At 41.3% G+C, this 25,004-nt stretch overlaps 1 protein-coding gene across 10 annotated transcripts in view; it reads right to left on the minus strand.

Moving 5' to 3' along the window:
• Positions 1-6,274: 6,274 nt before the first annotated feature.
• Cep63 (centrosomal protein 63) overlaps positions 6,275-25,004 on the minus strand; it is a 41,753-nt gene continuing 23,023 nt past the window's right edge. For 6 of the 10 annotated variants that reach the window (XM_028756615.1, XM_028756611.1, XM_028756614.1 and 3 more), the window contains 9 exons: positions 21,956-22,189; positions 21,528-21,661; positions 20,066-20,203; positions 16,943-17,057; positions 15,396-15,593; positions 13,761-13,847; positions 9,574-9,779; positions 8,384-8,663; positions 6,284-6,611 (listed from right to left, as the gene is read on the minus strand). In XM_028756615.1, coding sequence (XP_028612448.1) covers positions 6,453-6,611; positions 8,384-8,663; positions 9,574-9,779; positions 13,761-13,847; positions 15,396-15,593; positions 16,943-17,057; positions 20,066-20,203; positions 21,528-21,661; positions 21,956-22,189 — 1,551 coding nt within the window. In that variant the 3' untranslated portion in view covers positions 6,284-6,452. Of the gene's footprint in view, positions 6,612-8,383; positions 8,664-9,573; positions 9,780-12,153; positions 13,141-13,760; positions 13,848-15,395; positions 15,594-16,942; positions 17,058-20,065; positions 20,204-21,527; positions 21,662-21,955; positions 22,190-25,004 lie in introns of those variants that run through there. The other 4 variants (XM_028756619.1, XM_028756617.1, XM_028756620.1 and 1 more) reach the window with 4 other exon arrangements.

Below are 25,004 nucleotides of genomic sequence, written 5' to 3' on the forward strand. Positions count from 1 at the left end.
AGTTGTGTGTGATGGCAGACTGGGACCACTGCCTACAGCACCCAAGCTTTGCCATGTCTCTCCATGTCAACTATTCTCTTGCCTCCCCTGCTTCAGTGCCCAGAAGAATGCATTTGGGTACTGCAAAGTTTTCTTGGGGTTCACAGAGCAATACCAGCTATGCTATGTGCCCCTTGTCCACAGTAGAAGGTAGAACTCTCTGTCATTCTGTCAAAAGAGATAGCCAAGGGGTCCAGAGTCTCTTTGATTACCTGTAGCCTACAAAAGATGTCACAAGGCTGGGTTTGTGGCAGATACGAACTTGAGCTGTTTGACCACCATGTCTTAGTTAGGGTTTCCAATGTTAGGAAGTGTCACATGACCAAGGCAACTCTTATAAAGGCAAACATCTAATTGTGGCTGTCTCACAGTTTCAGAGGTTTAGTCCATTATCATCATAGCAGGAAGCATGGAGATATCCATGCAAACATGGTGCTGTAGAAGGAGCTAAGAGTTCTATGTCTTGATCCAATGGCAGCCAAGAGAAGAGACTGTCTCACAGGCAGCTATGAGACCCTTCTCTTCCACAATGAGCAGAGCTTCAAAGCCCACCCGCATAGTGATGCACTTCCTTCAACAAGCCACACCTATTCCAACAAGGCCACACCTCCTAAGAGTAACACTTTCCATGGGGCAAACATATTCAAACCACCACACCTAACTTTCTTCCAAAAAGACTGAGGAGTTCCAGCCCCCTGGTGTCTGACCTGGCTGCCAAAACCTTGAGGTCATGTGAACCCTGGGATCCACCTGCAACTCAGGCAGGATGGCCCTCACCTGTCAGACACAGACAGTAGTTCCCTCAGAAGCACAAATCTGCTGCAGAGAATTCTTTTTAAGGACCACTGTTTCGATAAGTTAGTTATCTCAACACAGTCTACCCATTTGAGAACTTGTTCTTGAGTTTAAGCTAAGGATCTAGAGAGATAGCTCAGAGATTAAGAGCACTGGCTGCTCTTCCTGGGGACCCAGGTTCAACTTCTAGCACACACAGTCATCTATAATTCCAGTTCCAGGGGAACTGACACCTTCTTATGACTTTCAAGAGCACCAGGCACACACATCACTATGTAACACACATACATTCAGGCAAAACACTCATAAAGGTAAAATATATTTAAATTTTTTACGTTAAGTATAAACACTGGTCTCTCTAAACAAATAAAATGTCTTCAGGGAACCAGAGTAAAAAGAGGTATGGGCAAGTTTCTGAAATCTTAACCTGGTGGCCACAGACTGTATCCCCAGGAGCCTAGAGCCACAACACGAGTCTAGGGCTCCTCAAACTTGGGCTAACTGAAATGTGACATTTCTCCCATTGTGACTAGAGGCTGTAATCCACAGTGGTGTTGCAGTATCTGCGGCTTTAGATCCAACAGAAATAACAGATGTTCCAACAGCTCATTAGAATGGCTGCAAACATCTCAGAATATCTTCTACACACACGACTGCTTCAAGGCATGGTGGGTGATAGAACTGCCACAAGGCCTTGTTATTTAATGAGTTAATAGAGAAGCACACGTAAGACTGTACCACAAATTTGCTTTTCTTGTGTTTTGATAGCTTAGTGTCAACACAATTGCTATTCTCTTTAATGCTGTGCATTTTGTTTCTTGCATTTAGTCTTTTTCAGGGAAGACCCAGGGCTCCACCACAATGCAGGAGGAATCCTCAACAGCAAGGCTGTCAGCCCTTCATTCATTTGGAAAGCAATGAAGCAGGTGGTAAAGGAGAATCCTGGCCACTGGGAGGGGCTGCCCTGGACTTGGGCTGTCTTGTAATGTTTCATATCCTGATTTGACACATCTTTTGTGTGTACGTGTGTGTGTGTGTGTGTGTGTGTGTGTGTGTGTGTGTGTGTGTGTTAAGGCAAGCACTTAACACTGTATTGCCTTTCTCTACCTTGCCCAGTCAAGCTCAGAGAAATATCAGAAGGGCTTGCCAAGAAGTCTGAGGGCACAGACCTCCCCTTTTCAGGAAGTGGTATGCAATCATTTGACTAGTAGAAGCAACCATCTAGCCGTGAGGCTAACACCAAGTTCCCTGTAGCCCAGAAGCCACTTGGATCCTGCAGTAACACTCTCTGTAACTCTGGAAACTGCTCCTCCAGGGGAGCTGCACCAAGACCACACCCACTACAGGGAGCTGGAGCTGCCCAGAGCATAGATGCTTGGGAAATCTCTCTGAGTCATGCTATCTCATCAGCTGAAGCTTGCCACACAGGCAAGTACCCCTGAAGCTCTATCATCCATACTCTGACAGGAGTCTCACACACCAGAATATGAGCCAGAGTAGGAAATGCCAAATTTCACTACAACATGTACCACATTTCCAAAAAACAAACTCATCTTATCTTTTTCAGTATTGCCTTGAATCAGGAGTACTCGGAGTATTGGGGGTTGGGGGGGGGGGAAGGACTTACAGATTAAGATAAAATTCTGAATCCTAGTGGCCCATACCTATTATCCCAGTCCTTGAGCAAAGCAGGATTGCCGCCATGAGTTCAAGGCCAGCCTGGACTACACAGTGAGTTCCAGGTCAGCCTGGGTTACAGAGCAAGAGCATCTACAAAAATAAAAATAGAAAATAAAATTTATATTTTTTATGATAAAATTCACTAGGGAAGGGTCACAGGAATTTAACCCTCTGTGAAGCTACATGAACAGCTATTGGCTGCTGGGGGAGGGGAAGAGTCATTCATTAGTGATGCAGCCACTGGTTAAGTTAAGTTACCCTTGCTCTCTACCCATGTACTTTCAGGCAAGTCTAAATGCAGTAAGAATACACACACACACACACACCACTGAAAATAGTAAGAGGACTTGTGAAGGGGGTTCAGTGGTAGGGGAAGAGGATAAAATAGTATGTAGGGGGAACTATTATCAAACTAGATCATACATATATATGAAATTGTGAAAGAATTCTTTAAAAAACCTCACCAACCTGAAGCATGCAAATTCAGTGTTAGCTGTGATGTGCTTAGAGTGGGGCAATGGTCAGGGCCATGAGTGCTAGAATATTTATAATTCCCTAGATAAAGTCTGTACTCTTCAGTTGGTCCTGCTTCCTCCAACTTCCACCAAGAACTACTGACCTACTTCCTGCCTGTATGAATTAGTCTGATCTGGGCACATCATATAAAGAGCCACACTTTCCGTAATGTTCTGTAGCTGATTCAGCAGGGTAATTCCCAAATACTTTTCTCTGCATCCCCAAATAACACTGCGTTGCATGGCTAGCCACATGCCACTCACCCACTCTTCAACTGTAGACGTCTGGGTTGCTTCTACTGTGGGGCTGTTGTGAAAATGCCACTGTGAGCATGTGACCAGCTTTCTGCATGATGGTTTCCTTCCCTTGAGCATGCCTAGGACCAATGCCGCTACCTGATGGCCAACTCGACATGTGCTCTCTGAAGAACCGGCGGCATCTGTTTCCCCATGTGTGCACCATCCTTCATTCCTATCAACAATGTAAGCATTGCTTCTTTTTCTCACATCCTCAGGACCAATCAGTGCCCTCCTTTCACAGAGGCTCTACAGTGACATCTCACTGTGGGTATTAATCTCATTTCCAGGTATTCAGTGGTGTCAAGTATCTTTTCACGTGCTTTGTTACACATCTGCATACATTTTTAAAGGATCCTTTGCTGATGTAACTTTTTGTACGTGTATGGTTGTTCTGAGCCAGAGCTCATGAGCCTCTTGTCCCAGCTGAGTCCTGAGATTACGTGCACCACTACGCCTTGTTCCTTTGCCCGTTTTTAATGATTTGGGTGCTTGTTTGTTTTTTATTACTGAATAGTTTTCATTCTCTACTGCACTTTAAAACTTAACCCCGGGTAAGAAGGATTTGAGTTCAATTTCACATCTCTTGCCAGGAAACAAGATACTACCCCAGGGGCACTTCGGTCCTGAAAGCTGCGACTCTTAAATCTCTTTTTCGTTCACAGATACCTTCAAGAATCTAACAAAAACCAAATTTGATGGCAGAAAAACACATGTGCACACATCTCTCTTTTCTGGGCCTTCCACTATTCAGGTATCACCTTGACTGGGTGCTTCCTCTTCCCAGGAGGACTGTAAACTCACTTCTGACTAACTGTAAAAGAGGCAGCAGAAACTGTCCAGATCCTAGGTTCCCACGGAGGAAAGTGTGAACACTGTGTTGGGACTATCAAACTTTCTTAGATCAAACTTCAGAGGGCTGCTCGAAGGCCTGCAAGGCCATCACTCCCAGCCTCACCCAGATTTCCCCTTCAGTCCAGCTTCATGCCTTCATGCCCACAACCTTCTCAGAACCAGTTTCTCTGATCACATTTCAGCCCTATGCCTTCAACCTGTAACTGAATGGAAGCAAAGCAAACTCTTTATCAGTCAGGAGAATACTGTAATCTCCCTGACATCTGTCACCTAAACAAATCTTCACCAGGACTGAACAAGTGAGACTTCTCTTAAGGTAGGCATCTGATCCAGGCTTGGAGGCACCATAAACCTATAAAGTAAAAGTGTTTTCTCCTCTGCCTTTGCCCCTAAGAAGCAACTGGGCTGCCTCCCTCAAGCAGCTGCGCTGATGTGCCCATCACTGCCTCCAGCCCCCGCTTCCCTTGATCCAGATCTACCATGTGGCTCTGCAGGTTCTGCTGTTTGCTGTCATTATCCTCCTGCCTCAGCTTTCTGGGTGCTGGGCCTCTAGGTATGTGCCATCAAGCCTGGCTAAGACAATGTTTGGTATATTAGTTCTAGTTTTCAGGCACAAGCTGACAACTCCCTTCTCTTGTCTCTGTCCTATGCTTCAGTGCTCTTTATGATAATTGTTTTTGTCACCCATGTCCTCAGTGACATACAGCTTTTTTAAAATATTTTTCTCACCTGTAACTTTTAGGCTCTGGACGCAAGGGTATTCTGCAAACAGAAAATACCAGGCACAGCTCTGCCAGGGCTTCCTTGTCATTAGGAGAGAGGAGGCAGGGCTTGGAGTCAGAGAAACATCACAGAACAGAAGATTACAGGCTCTTTCCCAGTCAAGATGCTTCCACAGTATGCAGTCCCAAGCAGGATTGTAAGTGCTTTACAAATACACTTAGCTCATTTTCACAAAACCTCTGAGGTAGGCATTGTTTGCACTGCTCTATCTTACAGATGATAAACTGAAGTGTGGGGCTTAGTACAGTGGCTCAGGTTCACCTAGCTAAACAGTGCGCTAGAATTAGGTCATTAGGTCATTCGGTGCCCAGAGTCTTTGCTACCTCTTGGCTCTGCTAGAGGGAGGGCTCTAGGACCCTCCACAGACCAGTTTAACTTCCTTATAAATTGGGGGAAACTACAGTGTCCTAGAACCTAGACACAAATTCATCAGGAACCCAGGGCAAGAGGAATGAACTAACTCACCTGACAAAGCAATATCTGTAAACACCAAAGGGAGACTTGCTCCCCAGACATGGAGGTGCTGAGCTCTGGACATTTCATAGGTGAAGGCAGGAGGCTGACCAGGGCTACATAGGAAGCTCCAGGACAGACTGGGTAACACAAGACCTTATCTCAAATATCAACGGCAGCAACAAAAAAAAAAACTTCCGATCCTCTCCATCTCACTTGGGGACTCTGATCAGTGACAGTTTATAAAACCTGCTGAGAAACAAACTAACTTTGAACAAATTTAGGTAGTAGGAAATCTTTTGAAAAAACAAAGTTGAGGGTTAAACTATAATCCAATGTTCTGACAAATTAAACAATAGACCATTTCAGCTTTTGTAAGAACGCAGGATAATTCTAAGGAAATTCATAGCACCTTATGATTCCTTGATTACTTCCAGGGACTGGTCTGTCCCTGTTCCTCTCAGTGAAGACATGAGATGGAAATCTTTAATCTGAAGCTTGGGAGATTCTGTAATTCAACATGCAAATACTAAGCATTCAGGCTAGATGTCTCATGAGTTCCGCACACTAAATCCAGCTCTGACCTAGGCAGTCCTCTCTTCTCCTTGAGGGTGTGCAAAAGCCTCCTTGCCAAGGACTTCACTGGGGCCCTTGACACACTTGTAGTCAGACTTTGCACCTACCAAGGTGAGCTAGCTCAGCAACTTCACAGCCATGCCTCCACTACATACTCCCTTTAAGGGAAGCTCTGTAGTTACTTTTTTTCAAACTGTATAGTAAAATCTTTATTTTACTTAGTACACAGCTATTCACATGTAAGTCAGAAAGAAAAAAGTACTGCTTTGTAGTAATAAATATTCATGTGAGAAAAGTCTGCCAAGTGGTTTATTCTCACAAGTTACTATTGGAAGTAGTCCTTCAAACAAGCCAGTGAAAATACCTAAGAACTCGATTTGCAGATTCCTCAGTGCTGCTCTTGCAGGCATCACTTTATTAGAACTTTATAATCCAGTCTTTGTCTGCAGCTGTGCAGGGCTACACAAGGGCTGTGAACTGCCTCACGGTCTTCTCACTCTCCCTTTTCAGTTCTTCAATGTGGGCATCCAGGCGCTCTAGAATATGGTGAGACCTCAGCTCCTCCTCTTCTAGAAACCTGGTAGCTATCGATCCCAGAGGAGAGACGGGCAGCGAGCTCTGGGAGAGGAACAAATCATGACATGTGTTAGGAAGCAGGGATGAATGCCCTGACATTTTGATATTTTCTGCCTGGCCACGTTAAAGGGGGAATTTTTCCTGAGGAGGTATTTTCATTTTAATGCCAAGAAAGAGAAAAAAGCAAGTTCTTGAAAACACTGCACCACAGATCTCTTTCTCTCTGACCCAAAGAGTGTCCATGTAAAGTGATGTCGTCAGCAGTCTGGAGTAACTCAGCTTAGACTAGAGTGCCTGCCTGCCACTTACTGAAGAATACAGCCAACGCCTGCTATTTCCAAACTCTGAATGTTAGTCTCACTTTAAAGCACTGAAAATCTACAGGAAACAAATGAAATACCAGTTAAAAATCAATATTATTCCCTTTCCTAAAATTCCACTCCATGGTCTTTGATCTGCAACTCCCGGTTCTGGTGATACTTCAGATCTCGGAGTTTTGAAGGTGATACAGGAAATCTAGCACATGCAGTTTGAAGGTGATACAGGAAATCTAGCACATGCAGTTTGAAGGTGATACAGGAAATCCAGCACATGCAGTTTGCTCTCATTTAATGTTAGATTTTGAAAGTCACCTTAAACACTGAGTTAGCACAAATCATTGCCTCCAGGGGAAATAAGCACACACAGTATAGACATATATACACCCTCTTGACTCCATTTGACAAAACAGAAATGAATTTCAGAAGTGAGAAATGACTTTACCAAAGCTACCACAATAACTGGTGCTGGAATTAAGGCTCTCACACAACGGGGTGCTACCTGCCATCACCATGCGAACACTGAGGCAGGAACAAAACATGAGGCCACCTTTGTTCCCCTATTAGGAGCATGGGAGTCAGCTCTCCTGCTTTCTCTGTGTCCACATGTGGGCACAGCAGGGTCACAGCAAAGATCAGTGGGCAGTTAAACAGGCAAGTGCTGAATAATCAGACCAACTATGCTGGCCATGTAGAGTCCGACCATCAAATACCTGACTTCTGAAGGAAACACATGATGCTCACACTAACCGGAAAAGGTACCATTTGTGAAATCACATCATCTCAGGGCAGGGAAGGTTGGCTGCCAAACTTAGAAGAAAGGTACTTTTCAGTGTTGATTTTTTTTTTAACTGTGTGTAAGTAAAATGGACATTTAATTTGAAAACTATAGGAAAATCCTTCTATGGAATTGCTGACACATTTAAAAACAAACAAACAAAAAAACCCAAAAGGTTACTAAACTTTCACAAAGACACACTGCAGCTGACAACAGGCAATGAACAGCCCAACACAAGTGCTTCACAATGGAAGGTAAAGAACACTGGAGCCTAGAGGTGAGGATGAGGGACTACCAAGGGGTCAAAGACAGCCTCTGCCACCACGGGCATCACAGGTACCCAAATCATGCTCTGCACACCTCAGACACACCACCCTCAGGCCCGGGCTACCAGCTCCTTCCCAACAGCCCCTCTTTTCCCTCCTCACTATCCATGCTAAGGACAGAGTCCTTGAGTCAATTCCTGCAGCATGGTCAGCCCTCTCTGGGAAAGGCAGGCAGGAAGGTGCAGGCTAAAGTCAATGACTATCTGCAGTTGTACTGTAAGTATTTCAGAACTTGAGTTTGAAGTCATCTTGGTTGAATATGCCTTCACAAGTAAAACTGCAAATGTGAAAGTACTATAGGGTACTGACAGGGAGTCAGCAAGAAAAAAAATCACCCTCTTTACCTTAAAATTAAAAATAAAAATAAATATTAAGATGAGAACGTTTTCATACCGAAGACACAAACTCTTCTTGGTCATTCATACAGTCAGACAGACTGTCAGAAAAGTTGACATCATTTATATCTAGCATTGAAGGCAAAGAGTGAGTCTGAAATAGAAAGTTGGAAGGCAGAGAGACGGTGGAGCTGTCGGGGCTGATGTGAGAACTCAGGGTGCTGGGGCCCCTGGCCACGGGGTCTATGCTATCCAGCATTTGTCCTCGAGGCGAGTGGTGACCTGTTTTGTACTGCTCGGTCTTTATTCCATCATGTCTGTGCTGGCCATGGGTTGGCCTGGATAGCAGATTAGAAAACAAAATAAATGAAAAACTGTAGCAACTTTTCTTTCCAATAAATGCTGAAAGAAGCATGTTAGTAAGAGGCTAAGCAGCAAGACTCTACTGCTTAGAAATGAGCAGCCCACTTGGAGACACGTGTTCCTCACTCATTCAGGCTCTACTCTCATGCTTCCATCACAGCAGAGGCCAAACAAGCTGTCACCGTGGTGCAGAAGGAACAGGGCCAGGGCACCCCGTGCACAGAGAAAGCACGTAATGTCACTGTGGGTGAGAGTGGGGGTGGGTGGTCCTAACAAAGACTTCTGGTAGGAAAAACAAACAAGCTACACAGAACAAACTAAAGTCACTTGGCTTCTCATTGAAATAAACTTTCTTATGGTAACAATCTAAAATTGATCAATGGACACTTTTTACAGAAAGCCACGTTTTACTTCTTATGGAACAGGTGTGATGAAGGTGATGAGAGGCAACATGCAACAACCCTGGGGAACAAGCCGCTGTTCACATCTACACTCAGGGTGCACAGAACAGAAGCTGTGCTGAAATAAGGGCAGAGCCACCTGAGCCTCTGTGCACACTGTAGTCAGAGTTAAACCAGAGCCTGTGATGACTGCATATCTCTAAGCCAGAAAGTCTTCTCAAAGCAGGAGATCACATTGTAGCACACACACTTCAAAGAGACTTTTAAGAAACTTTACTTAAGGTGCTGGAGAGATGGCTCAGTGGTTAAGAGCACTGACTGCTCTCCCAGAGGTCCTGAGTTCAATTCCCAGCAACCACATGGTAACTCACAGCCATCTGTAATGGGCTCTGATGTTCTCTTCTGGTGTGTCTGAAGATAGCTATACTGTACTCATATACATAAAATAAATAAATAATTTTTTTAAAAAAGAGAGAAACTTTACTTAAGCTCCGCATTCTTGAACTCGGCTGCTCTGCTGTGTGCTGGGTTAAAGATCCTGTCATCTTTTTTTTTGCACACGTGAGTAGCATGCTCCAGCTGAGATTTGGTGCTCATCAAATCTTTCTGTAGTTGTTGATTTTCAGACACTAGTTTATTTAATGCCTCAATATAATTCTCCTGAAGGTCTGCTAGTGAAATCTCTTTTGCCTAATAAAAAAAGAACACTAGAATCACTAGTATGTTTAAGGATAATTATGATCAATCTACAACAGTGCTGGCTGAGATATTTTCTGTTTTAGTTTTAAGTATGGCTTTACTTATAGAAAGTAAAGAGTTGTCTTTAGCCCTCTTAAGATGAACTCAGGAAAAGCATCAGTCTGTCTAGAGTGAAGGAAAGGACAATGTTAAAGGCAGGATGGCTTCCCTCTGTACATGAGCTTCCAAGGGATGGAAATGGGGCAGAGGAAAGCTTCAAGAATCAGAGACAGGAAATCAAGAAGAATGAGGAGCCCTCTTCCCACCCTACACCCACCCTCACACACAATACCTGTGGAAGGAAATTAAGAGAACTAATTCAAAGAAAGTAATTTAAACACAAGGGTCTAAAGAGAATTGTGGCCAAAATAAATAAAATAAATATCCTTTCATCTTAAACACTTCCTGGCATGTAGTTTTATATGAATTTAGCAACATAGAAGCAGGACTCAATTATATGGCAGGAATTCTACCATGAACTGGTCTTAGTTCTCTGATTATACATCTTATTTCTTGATAATATACATCTACTTTCTTTTTCTAATTTTTTAATTTAATTAGCATTCTACAAAATTATGGTGATCTTTACAGTTTAGCATATTTCATTTTCTGCAAAGAAAAATTATGAAAGTAAGCTAGTCAATATAGTTCTGATAAACATAATTTACCTGTCAACTCACAAGTGTGTAAATATACCTGTAAACTAGGAATTACAAGATCTTTCAGTAGCTGTTCATGTTTTATACTATCTCAGAGAAGTGTATTCCCAGGATATGTGCTACACTGTCAACTACCTACACACCTTTCTAGTTCTAAAATGCAGGGCTACACTGTGAACTACGAGTCATCTTTAAAGTGGACAATATTAATCAAAGCTGCTGCTTTCATTAATATAATTAGATTAATTTGGAAAAGTAAATTCACCTTCATGGGTGGTAACATGCAAAAAAAGCATTTCCTAGTAATTATGTTTTGATAATCTGTACAGATATTTATACTGTATGTAACTCTGAAACCAGAGAAAGCTAAAGCTGACAGGATTTTTACCTGAAGTCATTAAACCAACATTTCTTAACCTATGGGTCATGACCCCTTTAGCAAACATCTAGCTCCAAAAATATTTAGATTACAATTCATATCAGTAGCAAAATTATGGTTATGAAGTAGCAACAAAAATAATTGTACGGTTGGGGTCACTAAACATGAGGAACTGTATTAAAAGGTCACAGCAGTAGGAAGGCTGAGAACCACTGCACATACCTAAAGAGAAGATAAACTTGTCTTTCCTGTGCATCTTTCTGAAATCTCCAATAGCTATTAGCTTATTAACAATTACTGCAGGCATATGACTGGGAAAGATAGCATGACAACTGGGCAGCAGGCATGTACTCAGTGGGGAAAGAGGGGCAGTGTTCCCGTTAGGGTTCAGGAGAAATTCAGCTCCAAGGAACCCTTCGCAGTCTGGCTTTAACATTCCTGGAATCTCTCAGTTGTTTAATGTGAACAGGAAGCCACTCTAATACTGACAAATGACACATTTTTAAAGAACACTATAGTGTAAAGCAGATGAGTCCACAGATTACTACTCACTCAGCAGTGGCTTTATCAGAGCATACAAAGTCATTTGTTGGCTACACTCTCACTCGCTCGCCTACCTGCTCATCCATTTACCCACTCACCTACAGTCCAGCCACTTATTATCCATCCATCTAGTCACGAAGCCAGCCAGCTGGTTAGCACGTGCCCCAGCCCCCGCCTCCATCCATCTTCCACCTCCTTGATAAAACTTTATAAGATATTTAGCTATGGGATTGAGAAAATGGTTCAGTTGGTAAAGTACTTGCCGTGCAAGAGGACCAGAGCTCAGCTCTATAACACTCATGTAAATGCTGGCCGAGTAGACTGCCGGTAATCCTAGTACTTGGAAAAAGGAGACAGGATCTCTGGAGCAAGCTGGCTAGCCAGACCAGCCCAATTGGCAAGCTCAGGGTCCAAGTGAGAGACCCTGCCTCAATACAAAAGGTGGAGAATGATAGAGGAAGACATCCAATATCAGCCCCTAGCTTTCATACACTCACACACATACATGCAGGTACACACGTGTGCACATACACAATCACCCACCATGCACATAAAAATAAAACTATAGTAAATATTTTAAATGTTTGGCTATTGTGTCCTCTATTTTTTTCCCATCCATATGGGTTTGTGCTTTAAAAAATTTTTTTCATTATAGCATCAAAGGGATGTGGAGTGACAGAAAAATTAAATGACTGTTTCCATGTTAAACAACAACACATTTCAGAGTACAATCACAAACCAACCATTTAAGTAACCAGTTTATTTCACAATAACTGCTGTGCCCATTTCTGGACTTTTACTCCTATAAGATGGGTTCTCTGGAGGTGAAAACTGCTGAGGGCACTGTTAATATCATAGGTGTAAAAACCAGGTGGACTTGGGCTGTATGGATTTACAAGTTTCAAGTTCATGTTCACTGTACTGAAGGCCATCTCTATGTGCACTGGAGAGGCTGCTCTTAAAATATTTGCCAGGAAAGGACATATGTTAACTTTCTAAATCATTATCAAGCCTATTAGCAAGAAAAATTTATTTTTAAAAATGTTGGCTATTAGGGAAGTTTACTAGCTTCCCTTGCTCACTTGAATTTATCTACTTAGTCCTTTGCCCTTTTCCTACTGGGTCTCTTCCCCATCACCCTTATAGGACATTCTTATTTGCTGACACTTTATGTTAGCCTGTGTCTACCTATAGGTCACTGTTCCTTGTCTGCTGGTTTTTTTCACAGTGCTAGTCCTATCGATCCAGGGCCTCGTGCTAGGCAAGTGCTCTAACTCTAAGCTCCACTCCCAGCCCCTCTGTTGTTATTTTTATTCTGAGACAGGGTCTTGTCCAGTTTGGCCTTGAACTCTTGGTCCTCCTGCCTCAGCCTCTCGAGTAGCTGGGATTATAAGCATGAGCCGCCATACTTGGCCTCTATTATCAGTCTTTTTAATGGAGCCTTTTGCCATCCATAAAAATTTTACATTTTTATGTTGTAAAATCCCTTATGGCTTCATGATGCTTAGAGAATCTTGCCCAGCTGAAAGATTATGAAAATAGTCCCCCATTTTCCTAGTTGAAATAAAATGTTCTTCTAGCTTTTGTGCTTTCTTCACTCTCGGCCTCCATGACTGTGAAATTGGAACTACTTGGGAGCAAATAGGGAGCCTTTTGTGACTATGTATCTTTTTGGAGGCAGAATACTCCCTGGAAGTTCAGAAAAAAAGAATTCAGTCTTCGGACATCTGACCTACACCAAAAAAAGATGGGTCAGAATAGATGCACGGTTGTATAAACTGTCAGCTTTCACAATATGAACATCACACTGTCTGCTAGCCAGTCCTGTTCTGATTTCACAGTAGCTCATATGCATTTCTCATATTCTCTACTAAATTACTACCATGTCTTTAGAGTCAAGAATTTGATCATTCATCCTGTGTTCAATCTAGCACTAAGTATTCTAGAATATTTGAGTAAATGAATCATGCTTCATAGAAATAAAATGAAAACTAAATTATTTCAAGGATGGCATGCTTTATAATAAAGACACTGTGAGCATGATAACATCGTGCTAAAAGCAGCACCCAACGTCCATTTTATAATTACTGTGAGCACTATGCTGAACGCTTTACAAATACTTTCCTTGCTGAGAACACAAGACTATATAAGCATCTTACCATACATAACAGGAAAAATTCCCTACGGCTATAGCAAAAGTATCCTCTGGCAGGAGGGTACCTGGACGTCATTTGCGACTATATCTCCTAAAGGACGGTTCAAACCAGTTAATTCTACCTCCTTCTAGCATCACTACTAACAGTTATATTCAAAGACTTCAAAATCACAAAAGCTAAGTGTCCATGTATGTACCTCATGCAAGCCCAGTTCCAGCTTCATCACTGTTTCAGAAAGACGGCGATTTTCTAATTTGAGAGATTCCAGCTGACTCAGAATCTCCTGCAAAACGAAGTTGAGGGGAGGGTGAAACCCACATAAATCAAATACATGTTAAAGCTTTTCCACATCATTTTCTCTAGTCTATTTAGTCTAGTCTACGTTCTCTATCCATACAGATAAACTTTTAAAATGTGTGTACATATGGGGTGTTGTGTGTGTTGCATACACATGTGAGCACAGGTGTGCCTGCCATGTTTGTTTACAGAGACTAGAGCCAACAAGTTCTCAGAATTCACCTATCTCTGCTGCCCCCACGCCCTCCAGTTCTAGGGTAATAAACAGAACATGCAGCCATGCCTGGCTTTTTATGTAGGTTCTAGGAATCCCAACTCAGGCCCCCACGCTTGCAGAGAAAGGGCTTTTCACTCCCTCAGCCATCTCCCGGGCCCACATACACTTCTTAAGAGAATGTCAAAGGTATTAGCAGGTAAAGCAGCATGTGTGTGATTAAATGTCACTCAGTGATGAATGGGGCTAAGGCACTAAGTTTCAGTTACAGGAAGATCTTAGCCACACCCTGCTTCCACTACCTCTCATCAACTTTCTTCTGTCAACACCACATGGGACTGCACTTGCATAGAGCATTCATTTATTTTCAGCTCTCACTCTGCCGAGCTTTTCTGCTAGACTATCTCTATGAAAAGATTCCTGCCTCCTTTCATGGCCTTCTTCCTCAGCAGACATGGTCTAGGAAACTCCTTCGCTCCTACTTTTACAGTTCCATCCTACATATTCACCCCCAACTGAGAAATCTGCTAAACTTGGTCCCAGTCATTCTTATGCATGCTCTATTGCCTTTTCACTGTAACTGCTGTATCTGGGGAGAGGAATTTCAAATGCCACCTTCGTGTAAGGTCTTCCACAACTAAATGGCCAACCCTTGAATTTCAGGCTTTCTGTGGAGCCAACTAACCAATTTTTCCATATAAAAGTTCAGGCTTTATCTGAGATCAAATATGCCAAACCAATGTCCCCTCCGCTAGCTTCCCTATCATGGGCATCTTTCACAGAAATGTATCATCTTTCACAACACTACAACCATTTTCTGCCTTGTTACAGGGCATTACTTGCTTCATCCCTCAGTAGCAGCTTCTTTCCCTGTCTTCTCTGTTACCCTAGTCTAATCAAATACAAAGCCAGGCCAACTGTGCAGCCAAATATCTCCAGAACACATCCGTTTCCCATTTCCCATTTCCCTTGAATGGTGGGTCCCTGCCCACTGCTCAGACCACATCTTGCAGTTCTACTGACTCCACATGGTCTCCTCCAGCTTACTCATCCTCCTCTTGCAGAACAGAGACCTTTACTTTAGACATGCAGCTCCTCGGCTGTGCTCCCAGCACCTTGCACACATACCACTAGGGTAGTCATTTTCCTTGTCTGTATCCATCTGACCTCTCCACCAACACTCACTATCCTGCTTGCTAACCAGCACAAAGCAGGTGTCTACTAAAAGTTCACTGAAATATGGAAGTTATTCCTTGAATAAATTCATTCTTTAAAAACAAACAGGCAAACGTTAAGTGGAAAGCTCTGGATGGACTTTACCTTATGCTCTACAGCCTTTTCTTCTGCCTTCTGCATCTCTGCCTTCAGCTGCTTTTCCATATCTGAGGAGGAACACTTGGCAGAAGCAATAGTGATATCTCGCTGGTGTAACTCCCGAGTTAGCTGGGAGATTTCCATCTTCATTCCTTCTAGGGCAGAACTGTAAGTCTGATCAGCATGCAGAATCTGTTCCTTTAACTACAGAGAGGCACAAAAGAAGACTCCAAAAGCTTAGCGAAAGTATTTAGGATTCAGGCATATGAATCTACTACACAGCAGTAACTCTGACCCTTAGGAGGCAGAGCCAGAGACAGGAAGACCGCAAGATAGAGAGCAACCTGCTCTGGCCAATGATTTCAAGGCCAGATTGAACTTCACAGGAAGACCCATCTCAACAAACAAGGTTTAGAAATGTAGCTCAATGGTATAGCACTTGCCTAGCATGAACAAGGCCCTAGAAGAACAAAGTATAGAGAGAGAAAGACACGTGGGTAATGGCTGCCAGGAGAGGGCTGTCATTTTCTTCAATAGTGCAGTCACTGGTAAAATGCTCCAGTAGATAACCCCTTACCAACATTCATGTAAGCAATCCTTAACTCAGTAGGCCTAAAAGAAACACAAAGAGAAAGAAGGAAGGAGACAAGATAGGAAAGGGAGATCACAGAAGGGAATAATAGGGTACTGAAGATGAATATGATACAATACATAGTACATATATATATGTATGAAATTGGCAAGTAAATGTTTAAAATGTACAGAATTTTAAAAAGAAAAATATACAAAAATTAATAAAATAAGGTAATGTTTTGTGTGGGAAGAGAGCAATAGGCAGACACGATCTACTTCTGGGCTCTATATACATATGCATGCACGCACACACACATACACAGGAACTAGCAATAATCTCAAGAAGTAATGAAAAACACAACAAATTAAGCCAAGTATGGTAACAGACACCTCTAATCTCAATATTTAGAATCCAAAAGACCAGAGGATCATGAGTTTGAGGCCAATCTGGGCTACAGAATAAGACTAATCCTCTAAATAAATTCTCTAAAAAATTAATTTATTTTTGGTATTTTGAGACAGTTTTGTCTAGCCCAGGCTGGCCCTGATATCCTGTTTGCACCTCCCAAAGCCACTGGGGACAGGACCCCTTAATAAAAAGCTCTGAATAACAACAGCCAATGAGGACATTAACTATTTCATAGCACAGAGGAAATATATATTTATCTTTAGCCAATAAGAAAATGACAGGTCATATAGTATCTTTTTTTAAGAAATAATACAATTGTTTAGAAATCATCATGAGATATTTCAATTCCGTTTTTAATTTACTGGCCTTCACAATTTCCCCCATATGCACAGTGTACTTTGATCATCCATCCATACCATCCTCTCTTATCCCTCCTCCTCTCACTGAGCAGCTTCCTCCCACATCTTCCACCAAACTCTTCCATGACCAGCCAGTGGTCTCCTAAACAGATTTCCCTCACTAATCACCTCATACCCAGCACTGAGCCCAGGCACACGATGCAGGCTTTCACCTTCTTTATCTCTGTCCGGTACTCATTGTTATGCCCTTCCATCCTCTTCAGCTCTTCGTATTTTTCCATTAGCTCTTGGCTCAGCTGTTTACATGTTGTACTCACAGATTCTAAACTGTATAGCAGAAATACAACCATATATAAATAAAAATCCTAAAATTCATAAGATGGATTATTTAAGTGTACCCTCTTGATGCCCAAGATACCTCCTACTAACACCTCAAACTTCACACCCCTCAAAAGTCACATGCAATTCCTCTATCACTAGATGCAGCAAACCCATCTTCTGTATTTTCCTCCACTCCTTCCCCTTGATTTAAACTGTACTGGTTACAGAATTATAAAGACACCAGCAACTTTACTAACAGTTTTGCTCTAGCTCTATGAGAAACAGAAAGCCACCAAGAACTGTCACAACAGACTCACACTTCATCACACTTAGCGACACACAGACACACACTCCATACTATACAGAACCACAAGAACTCTTTAAAGAATCCCCAACTCATTATTCTTACTCAAGAGCCAGTCTTTCTGAGACTTAAAAGCCATGCAGGCAGCATGCCTCTCATCCCAGTGCTCTTTTCTGATATGATCTTTCTGCATCCAGACTGCTAAATTTTGCTTCTGCCATGGGCCATTTGCTCATGCCTGTCTCTTTATACCAATGCAGTTGTCCCTTCACCACAAAGTACCTCCTTCCCCTAGCCCTTGATGGCCAATACCTTCTCAGGAACTAAACCAGCACTGACCTGATTATAGTCACCCCAGTCCTCACTCCCCTGTCCACCTTCTATAATTCAGTTTTTATAACTTGAAGGTAAATTTTTCTAGAAATTTTCTACTTTAAATATGCTAATTTAAATTCTTCAAACCCTTTAACACAAATATTTTCTCTCTGAAACTGAAAAAACTCTATGGTTAAAATATGTTACTTCTTATGCCTGCCAAATTTAGCCATTAGCCCTTACCCCTACAGCATATGCTTCTAAATTATTCTGCAAATGCTCAGTACTATCTTGTTTCACAAACACAGCAAACTTGCCAGATAAGTTATCATTCAGAACTACCATCTTTGAGAGCCGAAGAGAAAGCTCAGCAGTTAAGAGCACTGTTTTCTCCTCCAGAAGACCCAGCTTCAATTCCCAGCACCTACATGGCAGCTCACAACTGTCTGTAACTCCAGTCTCAGGGTTTCTGATACCCTCTCACAGACATACAGGCAAAACACTAATGCACATGATACAAAAATAAAATAGATATATCATCTTTGTAGTACAATAACACAAAAACCAAGATTAAGCTCCACCTTTCCTGTTTTAGGTGCTATTCAAACTAAACATCACACTGTTCAGAACAGTCTTTTTGTCCGCTAGATTTTTCAAAGAAAAAAATTTAAGCCATTCTTACTGAACACTTATTTATTCATTCTAATTTCATCCAGAAATTCTAAAATTTATATTTATCTATTTAGCTAGTATATGGTTACAACATGCTAAACACTGAGGCTAACAGAGGAGTAAAATCAGAGATTACACTGTCCTAGCCACTTATGGAAAAGCCAGGACCTGAGGGGCTAGGGTGTTCAGTGTAGTGCTGGAGGTCAAACCCAGAGGCACAACTTCTAAACCTGACAAGACGACCATGAAGATTATCAGAAAACCAATGGAAGGGTGGGGAGGATGACAACTATGGTTAAAAACATAAAATTTTGTTTCAATATCAAAAGACTAATAATAAGCTTTATTTAGCACACATGGTGGGTGGAACACACTTTTAATCCCAGAACTTGGGAGGCAGAGGCAGGCCAATCTGAGTTCAAAACCACCATAGTCTACAGAAAGGAGTTCTAAGACAGCTAAGGCTACACAGAAAAAAACCTGTCTCAAAAAAACAAATGATAACAATACTAGTAATAGTAATAATAGTAAGTTTTGTTTGACTCAGTCTAAAACATACACAGACACCTCAATCCTGATGATCACAAGTGCACTCTAAAGGTATAAAGTGGAGGACTGCACAAAGCACACGGAACAGCAGTGCTTCCCAGAAGAAGCAAAATAAAAACGAAAGTATCAAAACAATCTAGAAACTGTAAAGTGGCATTTCTTCTTGCTATGTTTGTAAATATTTTACCTTTTACTCACATGAAAAAAATTAGTATACAAGCAATTATAATAAATGAGTTTAAAACAAAATATCAAACTCTTCCCAATAAAAGTTTACAAACATGACAAAAAAAAATAAAGTTTGTAAAGAAAACAAAATGAAAAGCATTACCTGTCACACTATGCCATGCTATGCCACGCTATGCTATAATATACTATGCCACCAAATACTATAGTATACTATGCCATTAGTTAGTATTCAATTCATAGCCAAGAAAATCTAAATCACACCATAAATGAGAAAGAAGGAAGAAAGACATGCCCACTGTGTCTTCTCCAAGAACAGTTTCAGTGAGGGAGTAGAGAAGGAAGCTGAACTGAACGGGACCTAAAAGGTAAAGGGTGAAGTAGGAACAGTCAAAATACACACAAGTCTTCAAGAATTTGATTCTAGGACTGGAGAGATGGCTCAGTCGTTAAGAGCTCTGGCTGTTCTTCCAGAAGTCCTGAGTTCAATTCCCAGCAACTACATGGTGGCTCACAACCATCTGTAATGGGATCCTATACACATTCTTCTAGTGTGTGTCTGAAGACAGCTACAGTGTACTCATATAAGTAAAAATAAATAATATTTAAAAAAAAAGAATTTGATTCTGAAGAACAGAGGAAGAAGAAACATTCTAATGATTTAAAGGGATTTAATTGTTTTAAAATGGAAAAAGCTCCCAGAATACTTTCTGTTCATATAAACCATTCTGAAGAAAGTCCTAAAGAGGAAGTCACGGAAGGAGCAAGTCGGTCTCAGACACCTCCGCAGAGGCCCAGATGCAGGCCAACTGGCAGAAGGATAGGACAATCTCTTCTGTATTTTCAATGAACTAGGGAGCGAGACCATTTAAGAATGCTAGAGGGAAAACAACTTCATTTTCAACAATGCATTGTTTTACTGAGTCAATGTGAAAATCAAAGTTTACTCTAAAAACTTCAAGTTTTAAATGTGTAGCTAATTATCTACCTGCCTTCAAGACGAGTCACCTCTGCCTGCAGGAGTTCTTCACTGCTGTGGCTGAAGTCCAACTGGGAGAGCACATTATCCAGGGCTCCCTGCCCTGTAGAGTTGTACTTCCTTTCCATCTGCGAGTCCTCCAGAGGCCTGAGAACAGAAGGAAGAGGAAATAGGTCTCTTCTCTTATCCTGGCAAACAAACACTGCAAAGCCATCCTGTTGTCCCAACTAGTCTTTTAACTAAGCTCCTTAGAACTTTTCGGTTTGTAGTCTGCTTTTTTTTTTTTTTTGGGGGGGGGGAATACCAGGAAAACAATCCAGGGTCAGCAGCAATTTAATCTTTACTAGGATTTGGCATGTGTTTCAAGGGGAAAAGCCACATAAAATAACAAAACCATTTTGTTGACACTTGATTCCTTATATCAAAAAAAAAAAAAAAAACCTTTACAAGACAGTCTGGCAAGAACAGAAGAATGTCTGACTTACACAAAAGGAAGCTCATTTACTCTATTATATTTTACTATAAACCTGCCCTAGCAAAGATGGATATATAAAAATAAACCCAAGGCTAGAAATATATAGCTTAGTTGGTAGAGAACTCCCAGGGCACACATGAAGCCCTGAGACTGGGTGGGTCACAACACTGGTAATTCCAGAATATAGGAGGTAAAGGCAGGAGGATCCGGAGTTCAAGGTCATCCTCAACTGCATAGTAATTTTGAAGGTAGCCTGGGATAATACATGAGATCCAATTTCAAAATGGAGGAGGAGGAGGAAGAAGAGGAAAAGGAGGAGGAGAAAAGGAGGAGGAAGAAGAGGAGGAGAAAGAAAGGAAGAAGAAGAAGAGAAGGAGGATGAAGAGGATGAGGCAGAGGAAGAGGAAGAAAAGGAGGAAGAAGAGGAGGAGGAAGAAGAAGAGGAGTAATAGGCCTGGAGAGATGGCTCAGAGGTTAAGAGCACTGACTGCTCTTCCAGAGGTCCTGAGTTCAATTCCCAGCAACCATATGTTGGCTCACAACCATCTGTAATAGGATTTGATGCCCTCTTCTGGTGCATCTGAATACAACAATGTACTTCCACACATAAAATAAATAAATAAATCTTTAAATAATTAATACAATAGTAATAATAATAAAGTCAGTTCTCAAAGGGCTAGTTCAGTGACAGGCTATTACTGATGCCAAGCAGCTACTTGTCACTATACCTTAGTCTTCTAAGGCAGGGAGGCCCTCCAAGTCTCAACAAGGAGATAATACGGAATCTCCAACCTTATGGTCCTCAGAATCTTAGAGACTTAAATGAAAAGGAGACAAAACCATCCACACAAATTTATGACAATAAAAATCTAACTCATAAAATCAAATAAGACAAGATGATCAAACACGAAAATGAAAATATTCGATATTAAGATCAGCATTCAATGCCAAACCATCAAATGGACCAGCAGAATAACATTTAAGGTTCAAACAGACCTTTCTACTGAGTGCTGAGTGTCAACTGCCTTTAATTTCATTTGCAGTTTCTCCTTCTGCATTTTTGCCTCAAGGATGATGCTTTCTTGAGATTGAAGACTTGCCTTCAACTCTTTCTGTTCTTCCTGCAGAGCCTGCAAAACACTCAAGAAAAAAGACAGATATTATTACAACTTTCCTTTAGCTCTCTCTTTTTCCTGCAGAGACTGCAAAATATTCCAGAAAAAAAGTCAGATAATATTGCAATGTTTCTACTTCATGAGAAAAGCAACCAGGGAGGCTGACTGTAAGTTTTATGACAAGGACAGTATTAATACAGCTATCAACAGCAAAGCCATCAGCCTCAGCCCAAGGAGGAAGCTGAGCACTCTAGGACCTAGTTCTAGGACATGCATACATTTCCCTAACCTACTCATCCTAACACACACCTCTAATAACTTTTCAGATTCCCTCAGTCTCTCCTCCTTCTGCCGATGCTCCTGCAGGATAGTCATATTGGTTCCCATCAGGTCGTTGACCCTTATATTAAGGCGCTCTATTTCCAGTTCATTGGCACAGATGGTGTCCTTGGCCCGCTCAAGCTTACTGCTCAGGTGCTGAATTTCTGACTGGCTAGACAGTTCCACGGACTCTAATTTCTGTTTCCGGTTGGCAAGCTGAGCCTAAAAACATATAGATTATTAATAGGGAAAAGAGAGATGACAGAAGAATAATCAATAATTACATTCACTGAGGAAAGAAAAGATTCACTCCTAGGAAGGCTTGGCTATCAGCCATTTGGACATTTCCTTTTAGTGGCATACCTTACTGATGTCTACTCAAAAACATAAACCACTTCAGCAACAGTCTCATAGCCTGTGGTATACAGCACCTAACCTTTTGGCTCTGCATGTCAGCTATAGTGTTTTTGGCTTTTCACATTCTGTTTTTTTCAAGTTTTAATTCAGCATCCAGACTGGCTTTTCATCTATACATTAAAAATGGACAAAAATCATTTGTAAAGTTAAACTTCTTTTGTTTTAAACATCTCCTAATGGAAAGGCACCCACTTTTATTTTAGAAATTCAAGCAGAAATATCTCTGTGGAATCCATCTGCTACAGATTTAAAGATTCTATTGTACATAACTGAAGACCAAACTCCTGTGTCTTACAATATGGTGACACAAAGAAGATGCAAAAAAAAAAATTGTGTAAATTAGAGCTCAAGACCTCAGAGTAGAGGCAATTTGTTTTCCACCAGATCCCTAGAACAGCATGTGAAAGACAATTCAGAACAGGTTCAATGCTAACCGCTATGCATCCAATTGGCAGAAGACTTTCAAAAACAATCAGACCTTCTTCTTCCCAAGAGGAAACGTTATGCAGAACCCTCTGCAGAGTAAGTAGCTGTAGAGACTGGTTGAAGGTAGGAAGGAGAAATTGGCTGAGGTCCTTTGTTGAGTCTCAGCTCACCCCATCAGCCCACCAGCCCTGGAGCTCACAGAGCATAGCTGGAAAAAACTGCCCAAATGAGAGCTCAGGAGGACAGACAACACATAACCTGAAACCTCAACACTGTGATCATTGTAGGACACTGTGATCTGAAATTCAGTGCTGGATGGAGCTTTAGCTGTGTTAAGTAACATTGTAACCAGTGAGTCTCCATTTGTTACTTTAGAATGTCTCAGTTTTGAAAATCAAGTCTTCTTTTATTGATCTACTAGTTCACTCATACAAAAAGATAGTATTTTCATTAACTAGAAATGATACCCCAAGTTCTAATGTCTACTGTTGGAATAAGGGAGACTGAGCACTGAGCTGTGGCTAGTCTGACTTGAACAGTATTCTAACTATGAAATATACAGTGGGGTGTCAATGACTTTGTTTTAAAAAAATGTAAATTTTAAACTGATAATATTTTGACATACTGGGCTAAATATATTAAAATGAATCTTACATTTCTTTTTATCTTTTTAATCTAACTACACAAGATAGTAAATTGTGTAACTCACATAATTCTACAGCAGCACTAATCTCAGAAATACCTCTTTCAATCCTAAGCAAGTCAAAAAAAATCACAGAAACAACTCCTAAAATTCCTCTTCTTAACTGGCTAGCTTTAGAAGCATTTAAAGGTAAATATATTTGAAATATATATTTTCATGTACAAATACATTTTTTTTTTCAAGAAAGCAGAAATGCCCCTCATTCACTAAGCATTCAGAAGGGTGGAGTTATCTCATCTACACAAAGGACAGTGAAAGTAAGGAGACCATTAAGGCAATTTGCCCTAGGGAGACAGCAAGCACTTGTGTCAAAGCACACCAGGTGGCAGGCACGGCAGGGCATGGTGCGCACTAGTCAGAGCTTTGTAAGCTCCTCAGGCTGCTGCCTACAGGGATGCTATGGCCTGAGTGCACACATCTGAAGGCAACCCTGATGGGCAGACAGGTAAGGGCCTGGTGCTGCAATGGAAAATCAAAACCTTTTGCTGCCTCCAACCCCACTGTTCTTAAACAATCTATTTGTAACAATGGTTTCCTTGAAGCTCCAAAACTACATTAAAAAAAAAAAAAAAAAAAAAAAAGGTCGGACAAAGGATGTTCTCATTTTTTCTAAAACAAGCATGGAATATAAACTTCAATAGCTGCATAGACGAATCCAAATACATGACTCAAAGTGCATGAAGCTGATTTTGAATCTTCTTCAATGTTAAAAATATGAAAGAATTTTTTTCAGTTTTTTCTCATAACATTTACCCAGGCCCTCAGCTTTTCTGCTGTCCCACATATCAGTTAAATGCAATGAGTCAAGCTCAACTGGATTCTGCCTCAAACAGCCAACTGTCAAAGAACAGTTTCTAGACAACTTGATAAAATTGTACAGACTGAATATTAAGTTATATTACTATTATTTATTCTATTGGTGTTATCCTGTCATATTATAGGGATTTTAAGTCCATACCTATTCAAAACTGAGTTGATGCCATGATTTGCTTTGTAACATTTTAATAGCAAAAAATAAAGAGTAAAAGTGTACCCAGTTTTAGCTTTCCAAGATGAAAGAACTGGGCTAGAGAGATGGCTCCTTGGATAAGAGCGCCATGGGCTGCTCTTCAGAAGACCCGGGTTCAGTTCCCAGCATTCACACAGTAGCTCACAATGATCTACGCCTCCAATCCAGGAATCAATGCCCTGTTCTGGCACTGTGGCACTGTACAACAGTGGTCACATATATACATCCAGGCAAAATACAAATACACATATATAAAAGAAAATCAATCATCTTTTTAATGCCATGTCTCTCTTTAAAACAAAAAAGGAAGAAGTCTCAAAGAACAGCTGCACAAAAAAATGTGCACATGTTAACACTAATGCACTCAGAAAGCCAGTCAGGACAGCATGGGACTTAGCTCACTGGTACAGTGCTTGCCAAGGATGAGTGAAGCCCTGGGTTCAATACCACACTGAAAAGAAAACTAGGTACAATTTCTATTA

The sequence above is a fragment of the Grammomys surdaster genome, unplaced genomic scaffold, assembly GCF_004785775.1.
Source record: "Grammomys surdaster isolate TR1022 unplaced genomic scaffold, NIH_TR_1.0 126131, whole genome shotgun sequence".
NCBI lineage: Eukaryota > Metazoa > Chordata > Mammalia > Rodentia > Muridae > Grammomys > Grammomys surdaster.